Source organism: Neomonachus schauinslandi, chromosome 2, assembly GCF_002201575.2.
Source record: "Neomonachus schauinslandi chromosome 2, ASM220157v2, whole genome shotgun sequence".
NCBI lineage: Eukaryota > Metazoa > Chordata > Mammalia > Carnivora > Phocidae > Neomonachus > Neomonachus schauinslandi.
The window spans coordinates 27,050,540-27,071,056 of NC_058404.1; the positions used below are offsets into that span (position 1 = coordinate 27,050,540).

Below are 20,517 nucleotides of genomic sequence, written 5' to 3' on the forward strand. Positions count from 1 at the left end.
TTTTTTTTTAAAGATTTTATTTATTTGACAGAGACAGCGAGAGAGGGTACACAAGCAGGGGGAGTGGGAGAGGGAGAAGCAGGCTTCCCGCCGAGCAGGGAGCCCGATGTGGGGCTCGATCCTAGGACCCTGGGATCATGACCTGAGCCGAAGGCAGTTGCTTAACCAACTGAGCCACCCAGGCGCCCCACTTATGTTCCCTTTTAACTTCATTTTTATATCCTTCTTTTAATTCTGCATCTCTTTGTACAAAGTTCCCGGGGTGTATATATATCCTTTCAGCTAATACTTTGTTCACATTGTTTCTAAAAATGAATCATTTCTAAGCCTGTTCAGTATTTATAATGGATGCAAAACTCTATAATTTGTATAGTAATTAATCAATATCTTTAAATAACTACTTTCTACTCTGACTAGGAGTAAGGATTTCTCCATAGTTCTCAGAAGCATTCTTAAATTTGCATAAAAATTTTTGCTTGATTGTAAAATTATACCCTTTGCAAATAGTCTGCATCAAGATCAGTGTGCCAATTTCAAATAGTTCTTCAAATTAAAACATTTAGCCATATTAATTGTATCCTTCAAATGCTAGAATCTGAAAATATCCAAAGGTCTAACTCCATATACATAAATAATTGTCGTTTTGTTGAAATGATAAACTAAAAATATTACCTATAGATATCCAAAGGATGTTTCAGTGAGTTTTACCAACTGCCAGAATCACTTTCACAGAGAAGTAATGTACAAACGGACTGTCTCACCCATAAATGCAGCGGTGGCATGCACAGCAAGAATGGAGACAAATAAGAAAGAACAGGATAAAGGCAGCCAAAGAAAGAGAGATGATGGGCCAAACACACTGACCCCAATATAAAATAGCATGGAAGTCAATTCAGCAGATGATTTCTGAATGTTCTCTGTGAAAAGGAACATGAAGACAAGCAAGACCTGATTTCTTTCCTCCACAATTCCACAAACAAATAATAAACTCTCTTGTAAAGAGAAATATTTATTGATGTTTCAGAAATGTACTTCATCATATGAAATACTCTCCTCTTTCCTCGCTTTAATCTTAGCATTTTATCTGCTAAGTATTATCATGACTAAATAAACACAGTTTATCTGTAATGGAAGAGTTCTCATAACCTGTTCTGTAAAAGCCACTCTCCTGAATGAAGCACTTTAGACGAGAAAGAGCCAAAGTATTTCTTCTAATCTAAAACCTTTTCATAGCATCACTTGAGCTTCCCATGTAGACAGTGGACTCAAGAAAGGCATCTTTGATCATAAGATAATGTAGTCTTAAATCTGAAAGAGAATGTAAGGGAAACCAATACTCACTTTATAGGAGCAAAAGCTAAGCTATTAAGTGATTTGTCCATTGTCACCAGTACTAGTCAAAATCCAAGTCTCCTGGACTTAACTCCTTTTGTGTTACTTGAGTGTGTACATACATGTGCGTTATAAAGGCCGCACACAATGTCTATGAACATATTTTGAGTGATATATGTTGTTTTCTGTGAAAATTTTTTTATTTGAGCCAATGTGTAATGAATTTTTGGTTTGTTTATATTGTATTAAAACACTTCATTTGTTAGCCTCATACTTCTAGATCTAACAGCCTAATCTAATTATATTCTGTTTAGCATTTGTGTCACACCTCCCAATTGTACAGACATTTTTTTATTTTATTTTATTTTTTTTCCCATGGGACTTAACTATTTGTTTTATTTTTTTTTAATTTTATTTTATTATGTTAATCACCATACATTACAGACATTTTTAATGGCATTTCCTTGAAGCCATTCAATAAATGTGAATTAAACAAATTTCTGTATTTAGTAGGCCCTTTTGTACACTGATTATATTTTCTGAGATCACTGATTTGGGGAGTAGTCCTTCTGTTTATATTGAGGAAGTCGAGGCCAAAAAGAAGAAAGCTGAACATTAAGTCCTGAAAGTTGAGTGCCTTCCCTCAGTTTACACAACAAAATCTGTGGCAAAGCTTTGCTACCACATTTGTAAGACCAAAGTATCATGAAGATGTTTTTGATATCATGCTCCTGTGTTTCTTTATTCCCTTTTGCCAAGTGTTGGCCAGAAAATTTGAAGACTAGAATATTGGGGGTGGAGAAGGATTTGTGTGTCTTCGAATTTATTTAAATGTAGCTTAGGACGAGATAGATGGGAATGGAAACAAGCAGCTACTTTTTTCTTATCTGAAAACAGTTTAGAAAAATCCATAATTTAGATCTCAGGAATTTCTGAACCCTTAATCTCTCTTTCCAGTCACCAAATAATTTTCCCTTCTTAACTCTGTGATTCCTTAAAAACCAACAGTAGTAATCTTTCCTCTCTTTTATTCAGAAAGTACACCTATACGCACTTCTGATGTTGACTATCGACTGCTAGAGGCATCTAAAGCTGGAGACTTGGAAACTGTGAAGGTAAATCAGTGCTTTAACATCTTGGGTAGTGCTATTGAAACTTTGCTAACCAGTTCATTTTAAGCTTCTAAGTGAAACTATTCAAATCTAAACAATAAAAGGGATGAACAAAGTAGATCCATAAATAGGAGAGCTCGTTAGGAAGGATTTTCTAGTATGTGCTTTATATCCATTAAACGACTTTAGTCACTTTCCTTCTAGTTACATGAAAGCTCTTTTATTTTCACTTATATTAATGAAAGTCTTATTTGTAGCCACATTCATAAATTTCTAAGCTAGTTCAAACCCAGGTAATACATTGTACAATAAAGTTCAAAACAACGTTTCTTCAGCTCTTCTAAGAGATTCTCACAATTGCTCTATGTTCTTATGATCATAGAACTTTGATCGTTCTTATCGTTCTTATGATCATTCTTATGATCCCGCAACTATTTGGAATTAATTTATATACAGAAGATGGATTTTCTTTTTTTTTTTTTAAGATTTTATTTATTTATTTGAGAGAGAGAGCATGAGTGAGGTGAGGGGCAGAGGGAGAAGCAGACTTCCTGCTGAGCGGAGAGCCTGATGTGGGGCTTGATCCTGAAACTCCAGGATTATGACCTGAGCCGAAGGCAGATGCTTAACCAACTGAGCCACCCAGGCGCCCCAGGATTTTCTTTTCTATGTAACTCTGCTTGCCAGGAAAATTTTAACAGCCTTTATTTGTGGTATAGAAACATTAAATTATAAACATTAACATTAAATGATAGATGTAATTTTTTTCAAATATAAAATGATATTCTGATACTGAATATGCTTTTTAAGAACAGATAGTTCCTATCTGAAATCACTTATGTAGGGATGAAGATAGAAAGAGATAGGGGTTTTGTTCTTATTTGGGGATTGGTCTTGTAGTTTGTATTTCTTTCTTGTTTTAAAAAAAAGAAAGGCTAATTATGAAATTGGTACTGACAGTCATACCAGGTTATTTTTTACAAACTAAACTTTGTCACTTCTTATTAAGCAAACTCTTATTTTTGTGATTTTCAGCAAACTAATGTAGCATTCTTGCTGATGTGTACTGGTTGAAAATACACGGGGCGCCTGGGTGGCTCAGTAGGTTAAGCGTCTGCCTTCGGCTCTGGTCACAGTCACAGAGTCCCAGGGTCAAGCCCCACATCAGGCTCCCCACTCAGTGGGAAGTCTGCTTGTCCCGCTGCTCATGGTCTCTCTCTCTCTCTCAAATAAATAAATAAAATCTTAAAAAAAAAAAAGAAAAAGAAAATACCGTAATCACTTTCAAGCTCTGTTGCCTAGAAATTTTTTTTGTTTCAGTATATGACCACTTCTAATATCTCTCCCTTCTTACAAGAATATCTAAGTTATTTAAAGAAAAACAGTAAACTTCAATTGTAATAGCCACTGGGGAGAAATTTTAAAGTTCTCTTAGGTCTAAAACTATATACTTTTTTTCTTAATTAAAATTACATACTTTTTGTCATTTGAAATATATGCTAATTAAAGAAAATGTTTAAATATAAAAGTGATCAGGACTCCTTTTCTGCATCAGGGCATGATAATCTCAGCACCAGACTTGCTACATGTGCCCATTATCATTAAATTAATAGTTTAGTATTTTCTTAATATGTAGTTTTTAATTCCATATGTTTTGTATGTACTGATAGGCAAACCTACTACAGCCTTCAGGTCTCCTAAACAATCCATTCACAATAAAGGCCAACAATATTTTTATGAGTGGAATGGAAGTGGCAGAAGAAAAACAAAGCACAAATTAAGTGAGAATTAAGCGTGGTAAATTTCTTTCCCTAGAGGCTTCAGAAAGTATTAAAATGTTAGAAATTAGAAGAAAAGGCTGTTTGCTGAGTAAAGTATTTGAAATTATGAAAATCAGGTAGGAAGAATGTAAAATTGCTTTGGCATTCAAAAGGAAAGTGAAATCGAACAGAGAATGAAGAACTTCCAAATATTAGAAAGCAAATGTTTAAGGCAGAATGGGCTTTTATTTTTGTAACCTGGCAGAATGAGTTGTGTTTCATTCTGTACCGCATCCCTGTTTTGCTGATATTCTCTGCGGGAAAAAAAAAAAAGTTACTTTAGAATGTAACAGCCTGGGGCGCCTGGGTGGCTCAGATGGTTAAGCGTCTGCCTTCGGCTCAGGTCATGATCCCAGGGTCCTGGGATCGAGTCCCACATCAGGCTCCCAGCTCAGCGGGGAGCCTGCTTCTCCCTCTGACCCTCTCCCCTCTCATGCTGTTTCTCTCTCACTCGCTCTCTAAAAAATAAATAAAATCTTAAAAACAAAACAAAAAACAAAAACAAAAACAAAAAAGAATGTAACAGCCTGAAGAAAACCCAGCAGCAGCAAGAAGCAGCTTCAATCATGTAAGACAGCAGTAGATGTTTACTACCAATTTTTTGTGCTCTTTAGTTTTATGTATTAATTTATTCACTTCTATTTCATTTTGTTTTTGATTCTATAATTTATGTGTTAAGGTAGCCACAGACTCACTTGTCGTGAAAGGGTAAGATATTTGACTTGGCCGGATGACAGTGGCTCTTGAGATTTTAGAGTCTGGGGCTTTTCCACATAGAGCTGGTGAGATTGTAGGCTCTCCCTTACGGCCCAGATCTTCTTCCGTCACGTACACATCGTACACATCGTACCACCTGCAAAGTCCTGCTTTTACCCTACCGATGGGAAGGCCCCTACTCAATAAGTCAGTAGAAACAGATGCCTTCCAGGCTCTTAGTTTTTACATAATAATAGCTCATTACAGTGGCAGGAGTGAGAGCAAGATTGTCAAATGCCTGGAAAGCCCTGCCATCATACATTGTAGGCTAGAAAATGTCACTGTTTTCTTGGGGGTTTTTTTGACTGTTCTTCTTTCCATTACCTTTCTTTGCATCACTTCTCTGAATGAGGGTAATTAGGAAAGTAAGCAAGCATGTAGCAGAACGATCAAGAGATTATAATCGGGAAAACCAGGTTTGAGCCTTTATTGTACCCTTTAACTTACCAACTCTGTGAAAAAGGACAGGTTGCTTAGCCCTCTCTGAACCTTGGTTTATTTATCTGTAAGATGGAGATAATGATCAACTTCACAGATAGAAAATAATTCTCTCGCTGAAGGAATATGAGATTCTTTATAAATTGTGAATTACTATTCACGTATTGTTATTAAAATTCATCTGTCACCGCCAGTGGTGCAGCCTGCCGGTCCTTCCTTTGCTTCCTGCTGCTCTATAAGCAGACAGAATCGAGCTTGTGCTGAAACGCTCACACTCACAAGGAGATGAAAGACGAAAAATGAGAGCATGATTGGAATCAGTTTGGCTCGGAGAGTTAGACAAACATCTCCCGAAGATCAGGGGAAGCATCAGGCTTTGCTGTAGCGGGTCAGAGGGCCAAGTGGATGGCCCAGGCAGAATTAATGTAATTTTTCTGGCAGCTTTTTGCTTGCCACGTCAGCGGAGACGAGAGCTCTGGGTAGTTCTGCAGTCAGCCAGGGTTGGTCCTACTTGAGTAAAGCATGGCAGACAGCATGATAGTACAGGCAGGACATGCTGGGGCAAACGGTCTCGGGGAAGAAAGCCTTATGAGGATGAAAGATGAAGGCATCATTTGCCTTGGAGATTCTTGCTTTATTATGGGTTTTTCTTTTTGATTAGGATTTTGGCCAGGAAATATTAAAAAAAAAAAAGATTAAATTGCTCTGTAAACAGTAAAAATATTTGTAGACTCAGTGAAACCAAGCAGAGTGCTGATTTTTAAACATCACTGGCATGATCCAATCTTTGGAAATAAATATTCATTAGGAAATTACAGCTTATCCAAGATGCCTGCAGTAGTTTGGAGCAAAACCTATGAATAAATATTAATGTTCTTTTTGTGTTTGTGTGTGTGTGTATGTCATTAAAGCAACTTTGCAGCCCTCAAAATGTGAATTGCAGAGATTTGGAGGGCCGGCATTCTACACCCTTACACTTTGCAGCAGGCTACAATCGTGTGTCTGTTGTGGAGTACCTTCTACACCACGGTGCCGATGTCCACGCCAAAGACAAAGGGTATGTGTTAGAATTGAGCTATTTGGGACTTACAAATATTTTTTTAATATTTTTTGAAGTCTTAGATTTTTTTTCACTATTAAAAAAGTAATACATGTTTTTTTAAATTTAAAGCATCTAGTAGAAATGTACAGTACAGGAAATGAAAATCCCTATCACCTCACCTTCTAGAGATTACATAAACACTTTGTGATAATGCTTCAAATTTTTTAAAAGTATAAATCAGTGCCTATCCTCCTATGGTGGCCATGCTTGTTTTTAACATAAATGACGACGCCATTCCACGCAGTCTCCTTGGCAATTTGCTTTTTCACCCAGGAGTGTATCTTGATGTCTTTCCATATCCGTACTTAATTGTTCATCTCATCTTTTTAATGCCCATAACAGTATTTTATTGCATTGTATGAATGTGTTTAAAATATAGTTTGTAATTTATTGTTCGTCCTTTTTTCTTTTTTGCTATTAAAAATGTATAATCTCTTCCCAAAAGAAGCTATCCATCCTAGAGTCATTGGTATTAATAGACATATAACTTTATTTTTACTAATTCAGATATTCTGTATTTTTATATTAGTTTACTAAATTATTTTAATTTATCTAGACAGTTTACAGCAGTCACGGCAGCTATTTAGAAATGCGAGAAGGGAGTTTTAACTGAGATGAGCTTCCATATTCTGAGTTAATTTCATATCATCTCAAAATAGAAATAAGCAAGCACTTTTCTGTGCAATTACATATCAGAGTACTGTAGAAGTAAACCATACAATTTAGACTTCAGTTAACCATTATGGATTTATTTATCTTTTAAAAGGGGCACATCAGACTTGAATATTCAGCAATAATATCACCAGCTCTTTCCAAGTATTGTAGTGCCCTGGAGAGCAACCAGCATTTGTTTCCATTGCCCATTTTAGTTAGCACTTAGCATTTTTGGTCTCAAAACATTAAAAAAAAAAAAAAACAAACCTCTAAATAAGAAGGCATTTGATACCTTGTTTTTGTCATGTTTTAAGTGCAACTTAGCTTATCCTTTTGATTCACCCTTTTTTATAGGAAGCCCTTTCTATCCTTTTTGAATGCCAGCTGCCTTCCAACCGGAGCTTAGAGTTATCTCAGAATAGTTTGCTTGTAAGTTGAGGCAGCTAGATTTTTCTCATCTGGCTGGAGTTTATGGTTGGTGTCACTATTTTCCTTACTGAATACTGAAGTTTCCGTATCACTTGCATTTTGAGTTTTCATTGTATGACACCTAAATATTTAAATCTATGCATAGAAACCACTACTGAATTAGGAATTAAAAAATAAAAACCAAAGACAAAAGGTAGAACTTGCCTAAATAAATTAGTTAAATTGCATTGTATATTGTATAAGCATACAATTTTCATTAGGAAAACCCAAACAGAAGGAAATCTGAGTTGATAAAACCAAATTATTGATTAGATTATTATTCCTGAAATCACTTTGTAGTGTTGCTCTTTATATTGATGAAACCTGAATTAAAAGTGTTGTGTTGGAACTTTTCTATGGGTCTATCTGTATGTGTTTTAAGCATAGGATTGCTGTGACATTTCTATCCATCACCAAGAAACTAGGGAAAATCCTTATATTGAAAGGGTTGTTTTTGAAATTGTTAATCCTTATTTGGAAATGGATGACTGTATCTTCAAGACCAGAGGAGAATTCTTTCTTTTGAAGTGAGTGTTCAGTATAGTCACTGCCATAGAAGAATTATTTTTATTATAAGTATCATTTTAACACAAAGATCTGTTATATGTCTTTAAAATAATTTTCTTTTGTTTAGTGGCTTGGTGCCCCTACATAATGCTTGTTCATATGGACACTATGAGGTAGCTGAGCTTTTAGTAAGGCATGGGGCTTCTGTCAATGTGGCGGACTTATGGAAATTTACCCCTCTGCATGAAGCAGCAGCTAAAGGAAAATATGAAATCTGCAAGCTCCTTTTAAAAGTATGTAATTTTAAAAATTATAAAATATAAAGTAACTATATTTTTTGGTTAGCATGTAAAATTACATCACAGTAAATTACTAAGTACAATAAGTGCTGTAGAGACTGCTTCCATTTTCTATTTTAGGGGGATATTTAAGTGTGATATCATGATACTTACATAGTTGTGAGTAGTGTCTCAAGTGTCTTTCTGAACTGATTTGATTAAGTTCAGTTCATCACAGTTCATCAAGGTAGGTTTTGGAAAGAGTTGCATTAGTTTGCACTGCTTATCCAGTACTTACGGTATTAAAGTCAGAAAACATTGTATTAGGGGAAACAAGATTTTTAATCAACACTGATTTTTTTTCTTAGTAGCTATTATTAACAAACTCATCGCTCATTATTAAACATACATATCTTATAAGAACTTAAATATTAGATTGGTATTAAAATATAAAATAATCTTTAGACAAAGTTATTCATATAAATTTGGGGGATATAAATGAAATAGCAGAAACTAGTAGTTCTATGAAGCTAACTTAATTTTGTGGGGGTTTTTTAAATTAAAAGATGTGAAAGATAATCAGACATGTAGTTTTTTATCTCTCTTTTTTTTAACCAGAGAAAAACTTACGCTGGTTAAACATAAATAGAATTCTTGTCCTACCACTTTTATGGTATCAGATATGTTTTCATGAGTCTTGAGAATGATAATGTATTTGATACTTATTTTTATTTTCACTGGGTGGTAAGAAACAATTTCCCGGACACTGTGAATTCACTGTCTAGTTTGGTTTATTCCAGATTTCTCCAGTGGGCCAACAGCAGTCTGTCAGGCCCATAATAAACATCCTTGACTTTAATTTATTTCATTTCATAGGTATAGATGATTTGACTTTTAAAATGAAATTAATTGCAAGTACATGTATACCTAATTTCATATTGGGTGTTAAGACTTAAAATGAAAATAGTAAAAAATTAGTAAACTTTTGTATTGATTGCATTTAGAATTAAGTACTTTTCCCACCGGTGTGTCTTCCTCCCTTCTTCCTTCTCATGATATACACTGAATATTTTTATGTAATTAAAATCTGGTCAAAAAGTAACATCCAGGCCATTCTTAAAAGGAAAAGAGGTTTCCAAAGACACCTTGGTATCTGAGAAAGTATATGACATGAAAAGTAAAAGGTGCTCAGCACCTTCTGCACTATCACTATTAATCCTGAGGCTTGGACCTTTGGTTGAGAAGTAGTTACAAAACTGATCCACTATATTACTAAGTAGAGAATTTACAAAGTAAAGCAGGATATGGCCTTTTCTTTTCAAAATGCATACAACATAGATATCTTTCCTTGGGTGAATGAAGATGAAGTTAAAAATAAACCTTAAGAAAGATACTATAGAAAATACAAACCCCATTTGGTTTTATTTGTTTGTTTTGTTTTGTTGTTATTGTTTTAGCATGGAGCAGATCCAACCAAAAAGAACAGAGATGGAAATACACCATTAGATTTGGTAAAAGAGGGAGACACAGACATCCAGGACTTGCTGAGGGGAGATGCTGCCTTGTTGGATGCTGCCAAGAAAGGTTGCCTGGCAAGAGTGCAGAAGCTGTGTACTCCAGAGAATATCAACTGCAGAGACACCCAGGGCAGAAACTCAACCCCTCTGCACCTGGCAGGTAAGTATCACCAGCACCTCCAAGTCTCATTGTCCTTTCTTGGATACATAATACAATTTACCAGAAGATGAAAGAAATGCTGAGCAGAAATAGTAAAATGCTTGTGATTGACATAATTTTATATAATTTCTTATTGTAAAGGCTCTTAGTTATCTGAGTATTAGCTTTCAAAGCAAAAAGTATTAAAATCCTAACATTTTTCTGGTCATTCTTTATATACGTAGATATGAATATAGATTTTTTTTTTAATCGGACATGTTTGCCTTTTCCCCTCTAATAGCAGGCTACAATAACCTGGAAGTAGCTGAATATCTTCTAGAGCATGGAGCAGATGTTAATGCCCAAGACAAAGGTGGTTTAATTCCTCTTCATAATGCAGCATCCTATGGGGTGAGCATGCTAAAGTTCAAGTCTAGAAAACTTCACTGACATGTACTTATTTTATCAGATGCATACTGTGCATGAAGTAAGTAGATATCTGACCAACAGCATAATTTAGCACAATTTGAATCTTACTATTCAGAGTGTTTCCAGCCTTCCCAGTTATGCTTAACTACCCTTTGGTCAAGGGCCATGCTCTTTATAGCCTTCTGTTCTCCTCACATTGTCTAGCACAGTAATAGGTATGTAACGGCTGCTCATTTAATATTTATTGAAACAGATAATAGGCTTAACTCTACCCCAAGTAGATTTTAGAAACTGTAAATTCCGGGAGGCTTTTTATTTGTGGGCATGGAAATTATGCTTGCTTTTGTTTATCATCAGCATCTTAAAAATATCCAGTGGTTGAGCCATTGGTATATATGGTTTCATAGAGTTTGATTGACTGGCTAAAGCCCTGCAGTGAAGACCCGAGCCGTTCTCAAAGCACTCTAAGTGTAATCATCAGCTGCAGGAGGGAGAGGGGGTTACTGCAGTGCCTTGACGACATTTGTTGAAACTGACCGCATGAAGTCACCAAGGCCCACTCAGACCTAAGTCATGCAGGCATAATCCCACAGGATGAATGTTCATGTGCTTGTCTTTCATTCACTTATTCCCTGTTTGACTATAAAAACCTACAGATGCAGGATTGAGACCACAGGTCTCACAGTGGGAATCACTCGGTGAGGACAGTTTCTGGATTTGCAAAAGCCTAACAAACTATAAGTAAAAACTAATCCTTGTCATTTCATATTCTCTTCCTCTCTTTTCCCTTGCCCTCCATAAGGAATGTCCTCATCTTCTTATAACCCCTCTGCAGAAACCAGTGTTTCAGAGAGATGACAGTCTGAGTGGGAGTACTTTTAAGGAAGGCAAACAGTCCAGTTTGAGTTGGACAAACAGGAAATTTCCCAATGTAATAAATTAATTAAGTTACCAGATTTAATATATATATTATTAGCACTGAAATCCTCTTGAAACTGCAGTAATCGTTCCCAAGATGATTATCTTTTATTAAATTTAGAATTTTCTTCTAACCTTCCTTCATGTAAGATGCCCAGCTTCACTGTGCAGCGTATATTTCTACTGAGGACCAGGCAAGCTAAATATTTACTGCTAACATACTACATATACAGTTATGTATAATTTTTTTTACCTCTGTGTTATAACTATAAATATGTATCATTTGGAGATTAATGTTGACTTCTTAGCATGATCCTTCTCTCCATATTATATTCCTCTAATCCCTCTGCGGCCGCTTCAGTTCAGAGTTTATAAAGCTGATGGGATCAGTAGAACTTAAAGCAGAGTCTTTTAACTTTATATAAATCTACGAAGGAGTAAGGATAGATGTGGGCAATAGAATTAGTTCTTGACCTGACCTAGTAAAACTTACACTACCAGTTGTGTAGACTATGTGGATCTGTGTGTCTTTTGATACATTTTACACATTGTGGATGTAGATAAGTTCTCTCCCATCAGTCTTTTAACTGTCACAGTCTTCACAGCTGTCACAGAGAGCAGAGAAAGTAAAACTTAATTCAAAAGTAAGGTATTTTACCTTTTAATTCTCATTCTTCTGAAAGGAAAGGCGTTGAGATGTTACTTATACGTGTGTGTCCTTTGGTGACTAGTGTGAGAGAAATAAATGTATAGTGGTCTCTCTTGTGGCTAAATAGTAATGTAGCGTGCAGGTCAACCTTATCTCATGTTCCCTTGAAGCTACCTTGCCCTTAGCTAAAGGGAGGTGCGGTTCAATCAAGGTCCAGACCAGAGGCCCACTGTTCCATGTCATACTTATTTCACCATCATCTTCTAACTACATGTGAGAAAAATAATGGACATTTTTTGTTTCATCTCTCTTTTTATGTTATCCTGTGTGTTATCACATCCCTACTGCTAAGCTCTTTGTAAATGAAGGTGCTTTATCGAAGTAAAAATGAACAGAAAATTCTCCAGGCTGTGTAGAGAGCATGTGATAGAGGTTTTGATCAACCTGGTTCATCCCATCCTTCTACTAAAGAATGTTAACAGGCTAGATAATGTGTTTATAGTAGGTATTTTTCCTCATTGTGTAGGTGGATTTTTTTGAGTCACTAAAAGTCCTTCTGGTATTAAACTTTATAAATTCAAAAATCAAGTATCTATGAGTTTATGACTATTCACTCAGTAGTCATAAGTGTTATTCACTAAAACCTTTACTTTTGTAGTTTCTTGACCTTTTTTTGTTGCCATGGTTTTGCTACATACAACACTTATCTCTCCCCTTGGCCCCCCCCCTTTTAACATCCCTATGACACAGTGATTCCCAGTTGGCAGTAGGTAAGATCATCCTCCCCATTGAGAATCTCTGCTCTAAAACATAATTTTATCTAATGCAGTTTGTATACCATAAAATCTATTGTCAGTAATCATGTCAAATCAGTATTTATCTCAGTCTCAATTAGTAGATTTAAAACAAGGACCAGTGTTAACCACAATATAAAAATTTTTAAAGCAGGGCGCCTGGGTAACTCAGTCAGTTAAGCATCTGCCTTCAGCTCAGATCATAATCCCAGGGTCCTGGGATCAAGTCCCGCCTGTTTCTCCCTCTGCCTCTCTCTCTCTCTCTTTCTCTGTCTCTCATGAGTAAATAAACAAAATCTTTAAAAAAAAATTTTTTTAAGTTACTTTGTCTTCTTTTAACTTAAAGGGTAGATGTAATTATATTTTTATTATCTCTAGATACATAAGTCTGTTATCTTTCAAAATTCCCTTTTTATTCATGTTATAATAAGCCTTGGCTGGATATTTTAATGAAGTTGTAGGGCTCTGGTCCACATTTCTCTGTTAAGGTTGCAAAACACTAGTTAAATTGTGTTCATCCCAATGATGCTTGAACTGGCCTGGCTGCATGGTATATATGATTGCACTGTCCTGAAATAACAGTTTTGGAGGAGATTTTTGTGGTACTTCCTATGAAATAGAAGCTTCTAAGTTAAAAATAAAGCCGTATGCAGAGTAGTTTGAGGTATAGTGTTATGCAGTAATCCCTACTTACATGGCTTCTCCCTGATATTATACACTGCCATTTTCAATTTTTCAGGAAATGACTCTTGAGTTTTAGTCCAGCAAGACCCTTCAGGCAGCTCTGTGTAATGAAAACACCTGAAGTCGGGATGTGAACATCTGGGATCTCATCTTTAGGCTTTTACTCGATAACCCGGTAGTCTTCAAGAAGTGCCTTAGTCCTTCTGATCTGCAGTTTTCTCATTAGCAGAACTCAGATGCTGAAACCTTCTTTACAGGGTTGTTGTGATAATTAGGTGAGATCATGCATGTGGAAAGTGCATTCTCTAGCCTATGGCACTCTAAAACCCAGTGTAGTAACTGTGTATAAGATAACTTGCTCCCCGCAGCCATCCTACTGGTCAGAATAAGGGCTGGCTGTCACCCTTATATAGCACAGCCCTACAAGTAATCTGTGTGCTCGACCATCTCGGTATCAGTATGAAATAGAGATGAACTGGCTTCAGTAGTAGGTAATGACTTGTAGCCCGAGGATATCGTGTGAGGGATCTGTGAAACTACATAAAGCTACTTAAGCTGTTATTTATTGGTAATGATTCTTTGACTTGTATTTTACCTTTTTTCCTCTAGAGAGCTCATTCTGCTGTGTATCTTTGAGCGTTTTTATACAGAAAGACCTTGCGACCTCAGTTTTTCTAACTAGAGAAACAAACACACAGTTTAAGAAGTTTAAATAAAAGTTACAGATTTCAGGAGAGTGTTTTGTATTACAGTGTCTTACATTTTTAATATACATTTACACAAGACAGTTAATTTTTCTGTTATTCAATAAATGTAAGACATTGGTATTTATTTAGCACAAAGCCTGTAATTTTATCTCATAAATCAACTTGCTAATTTTTTCATTTTTCAGTGCTTTCTCTAAAATGTATAATATTGGGATTTCATTACATCATTGTCCGATTAAATGGCTCTCCCTGGAGCCCAAGCATGTTTCTCTTCTCCTTACTGTCCAGCTTTCTAGAATTAAATTAGGGCCCTCATAGTCTTTTTATGTAGTATTTGTCATTTAAAGTGTTCTGTGTTTCAGCTGGATTCTAAAACCATGTTAAATTGACTCTTTCTCTTGGAAACATTCCAGTGGAGTTCAGTTCCTTTTCCAGACCTTCCAGTTCAATACTTTGTTCTTATAAATGGTATAGAACTGAGCTGTAGCTTATTTATTGCATTTGTCAGCCTTAACTTTCAGTTACTATTTTTGCCTCAGTGGTGTAGCTATTTAAAAGACTTAAGAAGTGTGTTTTTAGTCTACTACTTTGGTAGTAATATACTCATTCCTGTTTATTGCTCTTTCAGATGTTTGTCAGCAGATTTAACAAGCATGTAATTGGTTGCTCCAAGCATAAACTATAAATTCAGTATAAAGAAAGTTGAATAATAAACAACTTACATACAATTCATTTTACACACATGTAATTTTCCTTGGACTATCTAATTTTGGAAGCCTATGCAAATTAGTCTACCAAATTATATTATTCAACCAGTACACATGGGAGTAGAGTAAAATTAATCATCAGAATCATTGTGTGAATGCCCTATAACCTTACTGGGGAGAAGGTTGAAGTTATTCCATGCTTTTGGGTTAACTGAACAAAAAGAACTATACTTTTCAATATATATTCTTTGAATAAGGGAGATAAACTTGGGGGTTTTATTTTGTTTTAAGTAATTTGGGGAATACCACAGTTGGTACCTATTTTTATCTTTCGTGTTAGAGTCAGTTTTATTATGATGTATCTTTAAATGGTTTTTATCTTTCGTGTTAGAGTCAGTTTTATTATGATGTATCATTCATAATCCCAAAAAGATCACAAAACGTAGCTTGTTCTCAAAAGCCCAGGTGTAATTATGCTCCTTGGCTTCATTTTTTTCTTACATTGTCAAAGCCAATGTGGGAGCTTCCTTAGAAGTTACTTGATTTATATTTTCCTCATAAATTTTCTTCTCTTTATTTTCTGAAATTATTTTCCGGAAATTAGTAAGTATTATATTTTGAAAACTTGAATATTACCTCAGAAAAAGTGTCTGTTCTTTTCAAGGTGAGTGTCTTCGAGAGAGCGAAGACTGTCTTACAGAAAATATGTAAATCTCACGTTGGCCTATTTCTGTTTCTGCCTTCCCCGTCTCTTCCCATTCTCATGAAAGTCAGCTAACTCAGACATGTTGCGTGGAGCAACAGCATGAGATAGAAATCTAGTCTCAACAGATACTGTGCTTCTGAGTTAATTATCAAAGGTGATCAAGTTATGCCAAGAAATGTATCCATAAAGAACACAAATGTGTCAACTGCACAAAATTATAGAATATTAGAGTTGAAATGAATTTCAAAAACACTTTAATGGTAACCAAAGTAGCATCCCTAAATATGCTTATGAGAATAAAGTTATTTTTATTATTCTCAAAAGCCCAACCATTGAATTAATATTACTGTTGCCTAATTGATTGTCTTAAGCTTATTTTATAAGGACTTTTGGGAAGAAACTGAAACTTTTTGCTATATAGAACTTATTATTTGAGAGAACCTGCTCTCCTTGAAACTTTCTCCTACGTTGTCTTGTGTGGTCCTGGCTCTTCACAGTTCTTCAGTTCCTGTCACCCCTTTTGTCTCCTCTGAGGACTCTTCTTCAGTCTCCTTTCCCCAAATACTGTTTTCTCAAAGCTTTATCCCCCTGAAAATTATCTTTCGGTATTCCTTTTCTTAGTGACTTCATCAACTAGCTACAACTGTCAACTCAATATTCTGTTTTGCAGTCCCCCGAGAGTCCCTACCCAAAGGACCAGGCACTTAGTAGGTATTCACCAATGTCTGGTGGTTGGGTGAATAGGTAAGAGAGCAGAAGTGAGTAAATAAATGGTGCCCTTATCTGTGCTCCAACCTTCTATGTCAAACCATTTACAGAACAGCATTACTTTGATATTTTACCTCAAAAACTATTTACCGAAAGTGAAACTTTCTTTCTTACAGTTTCATTCCCACTTAAACTTTTGCTACTCAGTTTCTGTTAAGGGTTCCCCTTTGGCTTTTAATCTTCTAGACCAATTTTGAAAAAAGAAACGTAGTCATCTTTGGCTTTTCTGTCTCTCTCTGCAGTTAATCTGTCTTTCTAAAATCCATTTTTTTCCTTTACAGTTTCTCGATTTTAGCTCTTCTTTTCTGTTCTTCTCTAACCATCACAGTTCAGCATCTCATCACATCATGCCCAGCTTATTAGTTAACATATCTGCTGCTAACATTTCCTCTACCCTCAAGTCATTTTGGACATAACAGACTAAGTTTTGTAAAATGTTGTTTTGTTATGTTACATTACTTACCCAAGGGCTGAAGAGAAAACACTGAGAATCTTTGAGTCTAATGTTTCAGTAAATAGATCAGATTGCAGTGGGTTAGAAGAGAAATAGGAAGATAAGAGAAGCAAACAAGAACACTTGTTTCAAAAGTTTGACAGGCAGTCTAGACCTTTGATAGGAGGCTTGGGGTCAGGTGATAGTTTCATTTTATGTGTTTGTTTTTAAGATAGACTTGAATATGTTAGAAGGCTGAATAAAAAATTTTACAAGCACCTATGAAGAATCACAGGGTAAAACAGTAATAATTGTGGAATTGAGATTTTGGAGGTAAGAAGAGATGGAGTCCAAAATATAGGAGTGGGATAAGTATGCTTTCTTTAATAGAAGAAACTTATGTTAAGGATGAGAAGAGAGATATAGAGGGAATGAAATGTTCAATACAACAGGCATACCTGATGGAGCTTTACCAGATAATCTCATTCTTGATCCTTTGCATCCTTTGTTGTTTTTTTTTTTTTTTTAGCATGTGGATATAGCAGCATTATTGATAAAATACAACACGTGTGTAAATGCCACAGATAAGTGGGCATTTACTCCTCTACATGAAGCAGCCCAAAAAGGAAGGACCCAGTTATGTGCCCTTCTCTTGGCCCATGGTGCGGATCCAACTATGAAGAACCAAGAAGGTCAGACACCTTTAGATCTGGCAACAGTAAGTCTTCATTCCGAATTATTTAGTATTGCTTTAAATTTATGCTTTCAGAAGTGACATTAAATTTCAGGGCTTAGCAGCTTTACCTTTAGTGGTGCATATTTCACTCAGAATAAGAGCAAATTTCCTTCCTTCTGAAATTTTTTTCACTTGCATTTTTTATATAGTTCAAAACTCTGTTAAGGCAAACTAAGCAGTGCGTTAACGTAATTCTTTTTGCCATGCTTAACTTGGAGGGAAAACAGAGAAACATGTATCTAAAGTGTATCCTCAGAGAACTACATGAGTGAAATATCTTAGACCTTCTACATTTGGCATATTGTTCAGGAGCAACCAATGTTCGTGATAATTTACCTGAGGCTATGAGATAGTCGAAGAAAATTTACCTTCTAGGCCGTTTTATTATTCCTCTGAAGATGGAAAAGTAAATTGATATGCACAATAATTTATAATTTTTTAACTAGAAATACCTTCCGAAGCCACATTCTGTCTCATCCATCTCTTGCTGAGTAACAGGCCACTTCAGAACACTAAGTAGCTTAACCAGAACCGAGTGAGTGGCTTAATACAGTGATGTATTATTTCTCACGGTTCTGTGGGTTGCCTGGGCTCAGCGGGACAGTTCTGCGATATGCACACCTACCTTCAGCTGGGAGCTCAGCTGAGGCTGCAAGGCCTAGGGTGGCCCTTCATCCTCCAGGGTCTCTCCACGGAGCGCCCCCCTCACTCTGTAGTCTAACCTGGACTTCTTTACAGCATGGAGACGCCTTCTCTGAGAGAAGAAGTAGAAGCTGCCAGTCGTTTTAAACCTGGCCTCAAAAGCCTCAGACATCACTCCGTTTACATGCTTTTGGTCACTGCCACTCGCAGGGCCGCCCAGATCTAAAGGAAGGGAGATAGTTGCCGCCTCTTGATGGGAAGAGTGGCATGCATGCACGCAGAGGAGGGCCTGAATGGCTGGCTGTCTTCGGAGGCTCGCAGGTGCTCACAGCGGTCACGCCTAACAAACTGTGGCGGGGACGAATAAGCCAGCCAAACTAAAAAAATCTCTCCAGATTCTAACTGTATGTTACATTACTAAGCCTGTGCTAAATAACTAAATAAAAATCATTGTCATTATTTAGGCATATACAGAACATAGTGTAAATATGAGAACTCCTTCAAAAGTAGAGACTGAGAATCAACACTGCAACAGGCTGTTTTTTAAATGAGAGATGAAATTTTTTTAAACTCCATTTACATCTTTATTAACTTATTCTTTAAATACATGTGTAATCAGTATGAACAACCGTATGCACGTTTCAGTGTCTAAAAACTGTTTCCAGAAATCAATATAGTTTAAATTCTTAGACTTTTTCATCCATAGTTAACTCTCATATATGTGCATGTGTGTGTGGCAAGAACATTTAAAGTCTGTTCTCAGCAAATTCCAGGTATGTAATACAGTATTATCATTTTTTAAAGATTTTATTTGTTCGACAGAGACTGCGAGAGAGGGAACACAAGCAGGGGGAGCGGGAGAGGGAGAAGCAGGCTCCCCTGCAGCGCAGGGAGCCCGATGAGGGGCTCGATCCCAGGAACCTGGGATCATGACCTGAGCCGAAGGCAGACGCTTAACGACTGAGCCACCCAGGCGCCCCGTAATACAGTATTATTAACTAAAGTCACCAAGTTTTATATTAATCTTAAAAAGATGAAATATTTTTTAAAAATTATATAGGGACTCCAGTCCTGACACCTGCAGAAACTGCTGGGACTCTTTGGAGTTGTAGGTCAGGGAATTGAATGATCAAAAACCAGTGGGCAATAATGATGCACTCACTAAAGACAAATGTCACGAAGCATTTGGTCCTTAGTGGAAAAACTTACCATTTTAAAATGTATTTTTGTGTGTGTTTACTTGTCTTATTATTTTTAGGCTGACGACATCAGAGCTTTGCTGATAGATGCCATGCCCCCGGAGGCCTTACCTACCTGTTTTAAACCTCAGGCCACCGTAGTGAGTGCCTCTCTGATCTCACCAGCATCCACCCCCTCCTGCCTGTCGGCTGCTAGCAGCATCGATAACCTCACCGGCCCTTTAGCGGAACTGGCAGTAGGAGGACCGTCCAACACGGGAGACGGTGCAGCGGGCGCAGAAAGGAAGGAAGGAGAAGGCAAGTATACTTGTGTGGGGGGGGGGTTGTTTTTTGTTTTTGTTTTTTAAAGAGACAGAGTAGCCTAGGGGAGGTGCAAGTGGGGGGGGGGTTGGAGCGGAGGGAGAGGGAGATAGAGAATCCTTAGCAGGCTCCACACCCAGTGCAGAGCCCGATCCTACGACCCTGAGATCATGACCTGAGTTGAAATGAAGAGTTGGACCCTCAACCGACTGAACCACCTAGGTGCCCCTCGTTTTTGTTTTTTTTAAATGAACAGATTCCACTTACTTCTCTTGGTAATTATTGATCACATCTTAAAGACATCCTGTCCATAAGTTTTCATATAAACACCAGTTTATAAGAACTGTCTTCATAAAATAAATACCTTGACATCTACATTGTTCCTGTGTATATTCCAATATATCCATTTCTAACCATAATATTTTATTTAACTACTCAGTGAGTCTTATTACTGAAATTATATCAGAAAAAAACCTGAGAGATCATTTACGGAATCGAAACTGAAACCATAGCTGGTAAATTCAATTTTTAATTCCAACTGTTAAATATTTCACTAAAAGCATTAGATCAAACTTTATAATATTACAATTAATATAAATGCTACTGATAAGATAAACTCTGCTTTTACTTCTCCACCAAATTCAGAGATTACTTGAAGTGTCTGAATTAAATATATGTATGTAAATGGATACAAAATCATCTGGACGTGAAATCATCTGCAC

General features: G+C 36.4%; 1 protein-coding gene across 1 annotated transcript in view; it reads left to right on the forward strand.

Annotated features, from left to right (window-relative positions):
* The window catches only part of TNKS (tankyrase), a 198,354-nt gene that overhangs the window by 156,682 nt on the left and 21,155 nt on the right, over positions 1 to 20,517 (forward strand). Inside the window, 7 exon segments of the mRNA XM_021694117.2 lie at positions 2,368 to 2,447; positions 6,370 to 6,515; positions 8,317 to 8,482; positions 9,925 to 10,144; positions 10,425 to 10,534; positions 17,448 to 17,636; positions 19,555 to 19,792. Coding sequence (XP_021549792.1) covers positions 2,368 to 2,447; positions 6,370 to 6,515; positions 8,317 to 8,482; positions 9,925 to 10,144; positions 10,425 to 10,534; positions 17,448 to 17,636; positions 19,555 to 19,792 — 1,149 coding nt within the window.